The following is a 12,101-nucleotide window of genomic DNA, read 5'->3' as shown; positions in this document are numbered from 1 at the left end:
ATTCTCTGTATTTGTTGCTATCCACTACAAAACTGGCATGCCCCTATTATTGCTGCTGTTTTCCCTTCTGGGTATGAGAGGTTCTACTTTTTTTTGTTTTCTTGATACAGTGCCCAAATCTTAGCAATAAGAATCTTGTTTGTGGTTTTTTTTTTTTTTTTTTTTTTTTTTTGCGGGGGCCGGGGAGGGAGGGAAGCTGGATGAGAAGCAACTATAAGGGATTTGTAAAAGGTGATGAGATAAGCTTCTATCAGTAACTCTTAAGCCTTTGGACTTCTCAGAAGGCAAAGGGGCAGATGAAATTCTGTCATGGCTACCTGAAGGGACCAGGCATGTCAGCTCATTTAGGTCTAAATGTTGCCTGTAGGTTCTTTGCTGGTGCCAAAGGAAGCGTTCCCCACTGCTGTGTATGTGTATTGAGTTTCGAGTTTCTTAGTGACCATTGAGTTCTTATCTATTTGTGAGGAATTACAGCCCATTCTGAAAACTTATTGGAGTTTTGGGGCAAGGAATTAGTTTTGCTTGATGGGTCCAAATTGATCAGATAATTGTGTGCCCTTTTTTAGTCCAGTAGTAGAAACAGTGCACAAAATGGGGCTCGGCATCCTGACAGTAACAGATGGCCTGGTCACTACCCGTTGCCATATTATATCACCAAGGTCTGCCACCTGTGGCTCTAGAGCTGTCTGCAGCACCATGGATCTGCTGAGCCTGCACATGGTGGAACCCCACTAGCAGTCTCACAGCATCTGCTGCCACCTGCTGAAGGAAAGCAGCTAGTCTTTTATATATATGCACAGTGAGAAATCCTACAAAGCATTAAAAATATACTACAATTGGCACATATCAGCTCTGCCCACTTAATATTGCTTTCTATAGTATTTTAGAACATATGTATGGAATCTGTGAACAGATGATTTAAGGGTGATTTAAAGTATTAATAGTATTTTAGAAAACAAACAGTGGGACTCACTCTAAATGTCTGAGTTAGAGAATAAGCTTGGACTCACTGTTCAATCTGTATTCCTTACAGGTGAAGATTCAGCCTCTTGTGGGTCTTACAAGCTAGCATTGTATAGTGGTGTAATAAAATAACCAAATATGCTACAAATCTTACAGAAATTCTCCAGATTTTGAAAATACTCCAGTTTAAAAATTTGTTTGGTTTAGTGTGTTGTGTGTTTTGTTGGTAATGAATATCTCTGCACTTGAAAGATTCCTTGCGGCATTCTCAGTATAGGTATCACAAAAGGGAGCTAATGAAAGGCATGTCCACACCATCTGATAAGCCCAACAGCTCTGGCTCTTCTCAATACTGTCAGGAGTTCTGTCTTGCTTATGTGAAGAATATCCTACTTTATCCTTTTTCATTTTCTAAGGAATATTACCTTTGCAGAAGGTTTGGGAGAGGTGATGAGAGAATTTTATTTAGAATGGATTAAAGCAAAATAATGGCTACAACTTACACTCCCATCTTTATAGAATTTGGACCCTTCTCCATTGCACTAACCAAAGCTCTTCAGTTTCTAAAATTTGTTTTTATTCTTTTCTTCTTTTACCTATCTACTTATTCCTTATATCTTGGTAATTTCTTTAAACCATTCATGACACCATTGCTCACTGCGTGTTAATATCATTTTGATTTGGAGTGGTTACAGATTTCTTATTGATTTGTATATAAAGTATATTAAATGAGAGTTGAACAAAGATTTTATAATATCTACCATGTATTTTTGTGTTATATATCTTCTAAGACATCTAACCTGCTGTGAGTACCTCACTATATTTTGACAGAATAGATTATAGTTAGTCTGCTGAATGGGAGAAATATGGGATGTCCTTTGTGTTCTGAGAGTTATGTAAAATACGGCTGTTGTTTTGTGGGATCAACACAGACTGGTTTTTTATTTAGTACAGGGTCTATAGGGTCTCAGTATGCAGATCGGACTCAGTGATTCTCCTGTTTTCAGCCTCCCACGAGCTGGAATTACAGGCACACACCACCGTGCCCAGTTTCAGTCACCATCTCAGCGCACTGCATGGAATGCTGGGGATCAAACCCTGGCTGCTGTGCTCAGACTAGTTTTCTATGTTTAAAACTTTTCAGGACTGGCGACATAGCTCAGTCCTCAGCGACTGCTTAAGTAAATGTGGGGGCTAGGGTTCAATCTCCAGCACCACATGCCTTGCCAGCCCTGTCTCCAAGCATGCTGAGCCAGAGATAGAATCTGGGCGTGGTGACATGTACCTGTAATCCCAGTGCTGGGGAGGCTGGAAACAGGAGTATCACTATGAGTTCGGCTGCATAGTGAGAGCCTGCACCAAAAAACAAAAAAAACTTTTGTTGGACAGGAACAACACTGGTTATGTAGCCATCCAACAAATCATGTATTTGTTATTATGCGAAGCAAAGAATGGGAAGTCAGTGGAAGCTTTTCATGCACCATCTTTTCCTAGCTAATGTGAGTACTGAACTTTTTCTCATAGAGACCCTTATTAATAGTTTTCACTTTTGGAAAGTAAAAAATTTAGCCATTTGGCAAAACAAGCATCCTTTTTCTCACTTCTGTTTCCTACCATAAAATTTAACTGCCATTTGTATTGTAGAATCCAGAATTTGAATGTTGATTAAAAATAAGGTCATTGGCAGGGATTCAACTCAGTGGCACAGTGCTTACCTGGCAAGCACAAGGTCATGAGTTCGATTCCTGGTACAAAAAAGGGAGTGCACTTTATGTCTATCTTTCTGGACCTGAGCATTTGATGGCCATTTTGACCACAAGATCTTTGAGATATGCTGGGGATATAGCTCAGTGGCATGAGCACCTGCCCAGCAAGCTCAAAGTCCAGAGTTCAATCCCCAGTAGCACCCCCCTTACCCTCCCAAAACAAAGATCTTTGAGATGTGACTACATATCTGATAAGAGAATCAACTTCTTGAGATTATGTTTAGAGTTATCCTCAGCCTGTAATATTATGAGACAGCCCACTTCTTAAAGATAGGAGATGGAAGATACGGCTTGAGCAGATGTGTGGCATTTATTGTTCCATAATGATAAAGCAGTAATAGTATTTTGGAATGGAGTTGACCTTTGGAGCAGTGATTTCAACTTTTTTTTTTTTTTTTTAATAAGGCAAGGAAGGGTCCTTGTTTGATTTCTTTATTTTTTTATTTATTTTGTGTGGCCAGCTCAGCCCACCAGGGGGCGGGGCTGGCTGGCATGTGGTGCTGGGGGATTGAACCACAGTCCCTGTGCTTTGCTTTGCTTCGCTTAGCTTGTTCTAAGTAGGTGCTTTAGACCACCGAGCCATCTCACCAGCCCCAACTTTTTGGATTATGACCCATAGTAAGAATTGTAGTTTCATTATGATCCACTTCATATACCACCCATAAATGCATATAATTGAAACAAATGTTTCATAAAATACTTATATCACATATCAATGTTGTATTTTCTTCCTTTTAAAAATGCAGTTTGATTTCATGACTCAGTTACCAATTCTGACTCACATTTTGAAAACCACTGTTCTAAACGAATGCCAAAACCTTGACATTTGTTGTCTCATCCCTCATGATGTTAGATGGGAGGGGATGGGGGAATAAAAAATAAAAATACAAGGATGAAGTACCTGCTTATTCTATCTTGGTGTGTTGTGATGAGAAAAAACAGGGTAGGATGTAAGAGGGTAAAAAAAGCCAGAAAAATTAGTTATTAAGCCTGAGCTCTGCTGAATATGAACTGAGTCATCTTAATGTAGAATCCCCAGAGCATTTTAGAGTTGGTAAAATTTCTAGGAAGTATATCATACAGCTTGCTCAACTTTTACACTTAGAGGATATTATAAAATATAGTCTAGTTAAATAGATTGAGAAGTTAGCTTTGAGTTAAAATTGAAGACTACAACCAGATATGTGTAATGCCTGGTGCAAAGTCATTGCCATGTGTCAGCTGTTATTAGTACAGCATCCTTAAATCTAAAAGTCTGAAATCCAAACTGCTTTAAAAGATAAAACTTTTGGGGCCAGCAAGATAGCTCAGTGAACTAAAGCACCTGTTTAGGCAAGCGCAGGGACTGTGGTTCCGTCCCTGGCACCACATGCCGTGCTAGCCCCGCTCCCAGAGCAGGCTGAGCCGGCCAGAGCCTGGTGTAGTGGTGCATGCCTTAATCCCAGCACTGGGGAGGCTGAAATCAGGAGGATCACCATGAATCCTAGCTGTGTAGTGAGACCCTACAATAACCAAATACATTTTAAAAAAAGAAAGAAATGAAACTTTGTGAACTCTAGCATGATGCCTCAAGTGGAAAATGAGACGCCTGAGATTATGTGATGAGTTGCAGTTAAAACATAGGTACACTAATAAATTTTATAAATTACCATGTATAAGGTATATGTGAAATGTATGTTATAATTGCATCTGTGCTAAGCAAGAGTGGATATGGGATATCCCAACATAAAACAGGCTGAAATTAAATATGAGTGAACAACTTCTTCTCAAGAGGTCTACAACCAAGTATGTATTAATAATTCATCTTGTATTCTAATCACCAAGGTGACTCTTGCTATTTTACTTCAGTGGTTTCCTGTTTGCTGGAGGTTCAAGTTTGTTTGGAATAATAAACAGGAAAGAAAAATTGCAAAAATAATTTTTAAAAAAGGTATATGTGAAATAATAAGTAAATTTCATGTTTAGGTTTGTTTTTTACCCTAAAGAGTGTGTGTGTGTGTGTGTGTGTGTGTGTGTGTACATGCTCAGTCTGTACTGCTGTTAAAATTATTCTCCAAGCCTCAACTTCATCCTTTGTAGAGAATTGATACCTCATTAAAACAAATTTAAGGATATTTTGCCCTCCTCCAGATCTTTTTCCTCTTAAAGGGGAAAAGAAGTTTTATTTATATCACTTAGAAGTTTGCTGTTTCTTAAATAGTTGGTATGAAGAGTCAGAATTATATTTGAATTTGCCTTTGCCTCTTCCTGATGTCAAGGTAGTTAAACATTGAAATCTGTTTTTCATCTGTGAAACAGGGTGAGGAGAGTCGGTGGTCATGTCTATACTTTCGTATTTCAATTCCCTAAAGAAGTGTATAGCTCGTAGTTACTTCCTAAATGGGAGCTACTGTGCATGAGAGAAAGCTGGAAACTCAGACATGTTGAAGGAGCCTGTTACAGAAGAGAGGTTTGTTTCAGGACTCTGGTAGCAAAGAGATTGGGAAATAAGAGATTGGGGAAATCAGGAGTAGTGCCTGTCTCTGGCAAGGCTAGGTAAGATATTCTTTGTTGTGTGGGCTAACAGAACAGGTTGGGTGGAAGACTAAAGTAATTAAAAAGTGCTTGTTATAAGATGATGAGGGGATACCGGTAATGGGAGCTATGATGCTCACAGTCTCTGACGTTGCTTTGTCTCAGTGGAAGGTGAGCAGTCTGGCCTTTTTGTGCCCTGGGGGCTTCAGAGAGAGAGGGGAGCAGTTTATACTGCTCACACCCTGCACCACTGCTCTTGAGAACCCATTTTCTGTTGAGGCATAAAAATATATCTCTAGGTTGAGGACATGCAAGATACCTTACAGACAACTGGAGACAAGTTATGTTTCTGTCCAATTTTTTTTTTAAGCATTTTCATTCCAACCAGCCGTTAGTTTTCCTTGAAGTGTATGAGGGTGTCTTTCCTCGAGGTGTCTGTAGTTGTGTTGTGGTAGCTGCCTCAGAGTCCTGAATTGTTTCAAAATGTTTACCATTCATAGTCATTTTAACTTTGGGGAAAGAATCAGAAGTTGCATGGTGCCAGATTAGATAAGGTGAATGAGGACACACTCACTGTATGATGTTTTCACAAGCCTACCTTTTCATTGGATGGTACTCAGTAGCAACATTTGCAGTGTTTTTATTACATTTCATAATGATGCAAAAGAGAGCTTCTAGAACTGCTTCAGAAGTGTTAAGAACTGTGTGTGTTCGAACTGAGAAATTAATGGCAATGTGTCTTCATTGTAACAAGTTTTTTTAAAAGAATTAAAAATCACCATATATTAGGATCATCCTTTTTGTTCTTTAAAAGAAATCAGCTGCCACTAGATGGCACACTGATCCCAGTACTGCTGTGTGCTTACCATTTTCAATTGTATAAAAACATAGGCCACTAATATGTTATTTTTAAAAAGTATGATTTGTAACCTTACCGTAACAGTTCTGAAAGGAATTAAAACTGGAAATAAAAATTTAGAATCCTTGTAGAATTGGGCCTCCATGACCATGGGTTCCATGTGTATGGGTTCCATGTGTATGGATTCAACCAAATTTGCACAGAAATATTGGAGGGAAAAACTGCTTCTGTACTACATAGATGAAGACTTTTTTAAAAAGCATTATTGCCCAAAGAATACATCACAACTATTTATACGATATTTACATTGTACTAGGTGTTATAAATAATCTAGAGATTCACATATACAGAAGTTAAAAGCAAACACTGCATTTTATATTAGGGACTTGAGCCTGTATGAGTTTTGTGGCATCAAGGCAAGAGTAACCTACCTGCCTTCATTTCCTCCTAAGAGTTATCTGTCCCAGAACAATAATGTCTTGTACAACTTGATTTTTTTTTTTTTTTTAACTGGGACTCAAACTCAGGTTCTTGCACATGACAGGTGGGTGCTGTGCTAATGAGATACATCTCCGGCCCTTGAAGTTTCATCCCTTAGAAATTATTAGTATAGATTTTTTTTTATTATTATTTTTTCCATAAATTTATTGAAAGACAAATAGCAATGAGACAGTTTCAAATCAAATTGGTAGGACAGTTTCAATAATTAACACATTGCATACTGTCTTCCTAGTGGTTATTTCCTGTACAAGATGCAGCCATGATATCCTATTTATAAAAACTATTACAAGAAATCCCTCTATTCATTAAGAGAATGTAACTACATATATATCCTAACCATTTTGAATACACAGATACAAAATGGACATTCATTTAGATATATCCCCTTTTTTGTTTAGTTCTGTTATTTGAATATTATAGGTGTGTTAACTCAGCAAAATATTCTAAAAGAGTTCAGTAGTCCATAATGGTATTGGGTCTTCCACTTGACTAGCAGTGGCAGAAATTGTTGACCTGAGTCCTCTACAGCTCAACATAACACCATGACTTTACTTCTTATACTTCATTTTTATACTTTTCTGCTGGATGGTTAAGACCAAGATAAAGAAAGACCTATACAACAAGAGTTGCAGCTTTTGGGTCTGATAAGGTCAGTCAGATCCCCTCAGGATTTATCCTGAGACCCTGTACCTCAGATGGTAGATCCTATGTCAGTGTCAGCCATGTGGATGAGTCACGGCCCTTAGCATAGTTGATGCAGTCTTTTTGTATTCTGAGTACTGCTCTGGAGGAGTCTTCAGGAGAGGACTATTTTCTAGTTGCTGGCTATTGCTTCTGTTCATCTCCTTGCACTGTCCAGTTTGGGGTAGGATATAGCAGGTGTAGGAGAATCATGGGCCAATATGTAAGGATCTGGAGAATCCATGAAGATTAATACACTGGTAAATTACATTTTTTGTCTGTCCCATCCTCAGTATTTTAAAGGAACAGCAATCTTTTATCTAGGACTGTTTGAAAAATACACTAACATATAAGCAATCAAAAACTAATTAACTGGAGCCGGCAAGATAACTCAGTGGACTAAGTACCTTTTTAGGCAAGCGCAGGGACTGCAGTTCCATCCCTGGCACTACAGGCCTTGCTGGCCACCCGGTCCAAGTGTAATGGTACATGCCTGTAATCCCAGTGCTGGGGAGGCTGAAAACAGGAGGATTGCTATGAGTTTGAGCTGCATAATGAGACCCTGTACCAAGTACTTAAAAAAAAAAAAAAACCAACTGATTGTAAGTTTCAAATATAAGAAATATAAGAAACTTGTCAAACGTGTTTTTAGTTTATTATTCTAAAACTTCTTGTTTAATTGTTTTTATTATAGTTCCCAAAAGTTCCTTTATTTTATTTATTTATTTCCAGAACTGGGGATTGAACTCAGGCCCTTGCGCTTGCCAGGGAAGTGCTTATCCCACTGAGCCATCTCCCTGGCCCACTAGTTCCTTTATTTTTTAACAAAAACCAAATTGATTATTCTGAATATATAGTTATCTCAAATATGTATGAATATACCAGTAGTGTACTTGACATACATGTACCCCTCCTCACCGTTTATTGGTAAACATGATATGTAAAGTAACTTGTATTTGTTTGGCAGCTGAAGACTTTAATTTCCATGTGCTGGTTGATAGATCAATATCCTTGTTCCTGTTTGGCCCCTACATCCTAAACTGGGGAAAGAAAGCTTCACTCTTGTTTGTGAAGGTGTTGTTGCATAGAAGGCTAGTCTGTCCTTTATTTCTGTGCCTACCTGCAACTGTGCCTGTTGAGATAGTGTCTTGTCCCCTTCTGCTACAGATACCAGTTCAGGCAGATGAGGACAGTGACAGCAACAGGGGAAAAAACACCTTGTGCATCTGTTTCTTTAATGTCACCAACGGCTTAGACCTAACCAATTCTGATAATAGAGCTCCATATATCAAACCTTAGGCTAAGAACTTGATTATAGTATCCTTATTAGACAAGACTAAGGATAAACTGGGATTTAGAAAGCTTGAGTGACTTATTAATTAAGGTCCTGCCATTAGGTAATGGAGGCAGCAGAATTTGAAACTCATGTCTCAAAACCTTTCCTCTTGGCCATTGGAGTATCTTGCAGGTGCATTTTTCAGGCATTTATACCCAGTGCATGTTAAATTAGACTTGCACACTTTTTCACCTCACCAATATTAAATAAATAGTGTATGTAATCATAAGATAGAAAACACACATGGCAAAAACCCCAGGAGTGTGTAAATAAATGGTTTTTAGGATTTCTCAGCCATTGGCAAACAAGTGAAAAGCATGAAACCAAGTGGGCAGTGATGGTTTCCTCACTGTTAGGAAGAAACTGAAGCAACAGAACTATAGAACAGTTACAGGAACTGTAGCACTACATAACCAAAGCTGTGTCTCTGTGATCAGCTATTTAGGAATTTGGAAGGGCAGTCTTGTTTGTATTTAGCACAGGGTCTACAGGGCCTCACTGCGTAGATCCGGACTTGTAGTGATCATCCTGTTTACAACCTCCTAAGTGCTGGGATTACAGGCTTGCACTGCCATGCCCAGTCTCAATTGCTTTTCAGCTTGCCCCAGGAGTGGGGCAGGCATGGCAGGCCCAGGGATCGAACTCCAGGCCCCTGCATCTGCCTGAGCAGCTGCTTTAATCCACTGAGCTATTTGGCCAGCTCTGCAAGGGCAGTCTTTTTTTAGAACCGGGGATTGAACTCAGGCCCTGTGCTTGCCAGGGAAGCGCTTATTCCACTGAGCCATTTCCCCGACCCCTGCAAGGGCAGTCTTGACTGCTCACTTTCCATGTGTTTATAGGACATAGAACTATTTGTCTCATGGAAATCTTCTAACTCTCATCATCTGTTCCCAGAATGAAAAAAAAACCAGGAAACATTTAAAATCATCTGTTTTGATGTTTTCAAGTTATGAGCATTTTTTGAGGGTAAAAGTGGACAGGGTAGCAGATATCTTTATGATTATCTTTTGTCCTACAATTTGTCGTCGTTTGAAGGTTAATTTTAACCTAAATTGTATTATTTTTTTCCCTTCTGTAGGGCTTCCTAAAGAATGAGAAGGACAATGCTCTGCTGTCTGCCATTGAAGAGTCCAGGAAGAGGGTAAGAAAACCACAGTAGTATAAAGTCATGGGGCAGCAAAGTACAACAGGTTGTGTATCTCCTTCAAAATGGGAGTCTATCAGGTACAGCTCTCTTTTAAATAGAGAAGTAGTTCAGTAGAAGGTGTTTCACAGGAACTGTTTTTGAGAATTCTGTCCTCTTATGCCTCTCTGTGTATTTAGTGACTGAAATATATCTTGAGGTACTGCACTGGACAGTTACTACTAAATTAATCCTAAAATGAAAAGGCCTGGAAATTCTTTTTTTTTTTTTTTTTTCCAGAACTGAGGATTGAGGGGCCAAGGAGATGGCTCAGTGGAATAAATGCTTCCATGGCATGCGTAAGGGTCTGAGTTCAATCCCCAGTTCTGCCAAAAAAAAAAAAAAAAAAGAACTGAGGATTGAACTCAGGCCCTTACGCTTGCTAGGCAAGCACTTATTCTATTGAGCCATCTCCCCGGCCCCAGAAAATTCTTGAATTTCATTTATTGTATAAATGATATTTTGCCTTCTGTTGAATCAGTAGTTTGGAAGAGTAATTGTGATCATCATAATATTTCCCATCTTTTTCTTTTAACTCATAACTTGACTTTAACACCTTTTATATTAATATTTTTTCAAAGATCTTACAAACAAAGTGACTTTGTGTTTAGAATGGGTAGTTAGCTGGGGAGATGACTCAGTGGAATAAGTGCTTCCCAGGCAAGCACAAGGGCCTGAGTTCCATCCCCAGTTCCGTTAAAAAAAAAAAAAAAAAAACAGAATGGGTAGTTAGCAGGTCAGCCAGAGCAGTCATTGTATGTCAGCAGTATTTTTCCAAGTATTCCTGTAAGACATTGAAAGATTACTTAATTTACTAATGTGTGAGTTATCTCTGTCTGTTTCCAACAAGGATCAAAACCTTTCCAGAATATCCCATTACAGAGTAAGAGAGTCTCAAGCCACTGGGGTCTTTGGGAGGAAGGAGAAGGATTGGCTCTGAGTGGCATTGACTCTGAGAAAGCTGCTTCCACAGGTGTGTGTGTGTGTGCTCCAGTCTGCAGCAGTGGGCCTCTGCTGAGGGCCTACAAGGAAAGGGAGAGCTCTCTTTCACTGCTTACTGATTTGACTTTAGTATCAAGGGAATTTATGTATGTATGTATGTATGTATGTATGTATGTATTATTTGTGTGGTTTAAAAATAATAAAGTGTGCTTTATTAATATATTCTGTAAGGGTAAAAGTGTCTCAAAGGACTGAAGTGAGATAGGGCTGTTGAGGGGCCTGCCAGCTCTTGATTGAAAGAAAATGTTTCCAGGGCATTATTTAAATGACTGATATGTTTAATTGTCAGAATAAAATTTCCTAAAATTTCATTAATTTGATTGTTGGCAATTAGTATTTAGTCCTAGAAATAAGAAAAGTCATTTGATGAAGATTTGAAAATGTTAAAAAAGAAATTTCTTTTTTATTCACACTCTTAGTTACTCTCCAACATTGGTTCTCCTGCTGTAAAGGACCAATGAAATCAAATTAGGATTGAATACCACCAAGCCTTATTAATCCATTTACCCTGCAGAATGTGTTTCTAGAATTGGCAGTCTGTGAACATTGTGCCATACTGAGACTAAATGTGCAACCAGCGAAAACATTTAGGTGACACACCACAGTGCAAAATGGGTGCATATGTGTTTGCAAGGGAGACATTCTGGTGTTGGGAGCCCTCCTAGAGGGAGGCCTCTGACCTGTCTGGACTACAGGAGACTGCTGCTGAGCAAAAATTATTTTCCAAAAATGATTTGAAAATCAGCAGCTTCCTGGCATTTTGGTGGCAATTTCATGTTTGAATAACTTGCCAATGTCCTGCTGAAATGCCAAGAAAACAAGCTACAAAACCACAAATGTGTCCTATCTTCCTATTTGGTGTATTGCAGTAAAAACAGAACAACATTATCAGAACATATGCAGTGTATCTAAATAGCTCAATAATAAACCAGTATCATGTCAAAGCATATTGCCCTCTTCCCTTTGTAAAAATAAGGTTTGAGTACTCCCCACCTGTTCTTAATTCATTTGCCCAGTTTTCTCCCTGTCTTCCTTTAATGTGTTCTTTCAATGTGGAAATATTTTCCACACATACAGACTGAAAGATTCAGATTTAATTTGTAATAGTTTCTCCACTACTTTGTCATTTTGTATGGTTTGGTTTTGTCTTCCTTTTACAACTTCCAATTTACTCCTTTTCTCCTCCTTGGGTTTTTTCTAGTCCCTACTGATCTGTGTCCTATTCTACATCAACCTCACTCCCCTCCTTTTCCCTTGATTCTTTATTTATTTATTTATTTATTTATTTATTTATTT

The 12,101-nt window shown here is 38.6% G+C and overlaps 1 protein-coding gene across 3 annotated transcripts in view; it reads left to right on the top strand.

The window, feature by feature from the left end:
• The window catches only part of Nup93 (nucleoporin 93), a 139,229-nt gene that overhangs the window by 69,323 nt on the left and 57,805 nt on the right, over positions 1-12,101 (top strand). For all 3 annotated transcript variants that reach the window (XM_004625968.2, XM_023709314.1, XM_023709315.1), the window contains exon 4: positions 9,699-9,761. In XM_004625968.2, the coding sequence (XP_004626025.1) occupies positions 9,699-9,761 (63 nt within the window). The remainder of the gene's footprint in view (positions 1-9,698; positions 9,762-12,101) is intronic.

This window comes from Octodon degus, unplaced genomic scaffold (assembly GCF_000260255.1).
Source record: "Octodon degus isolate 3935 unplaced genomic scaffold, OctDeg1.0 scaffold00011, whole genome shotgun sequence".
Lineage (NCBI taxonomy): Eukaryota > Metazoa > Chordata > Mammalia > Rodentia > Octodontidae > Octodon > Octodon degus.
The sequence above is the reverse complement of the archived record's forward strand: the minus strand, read 5'-3'. Positions and strand labels throughout refer to the sequence as shown.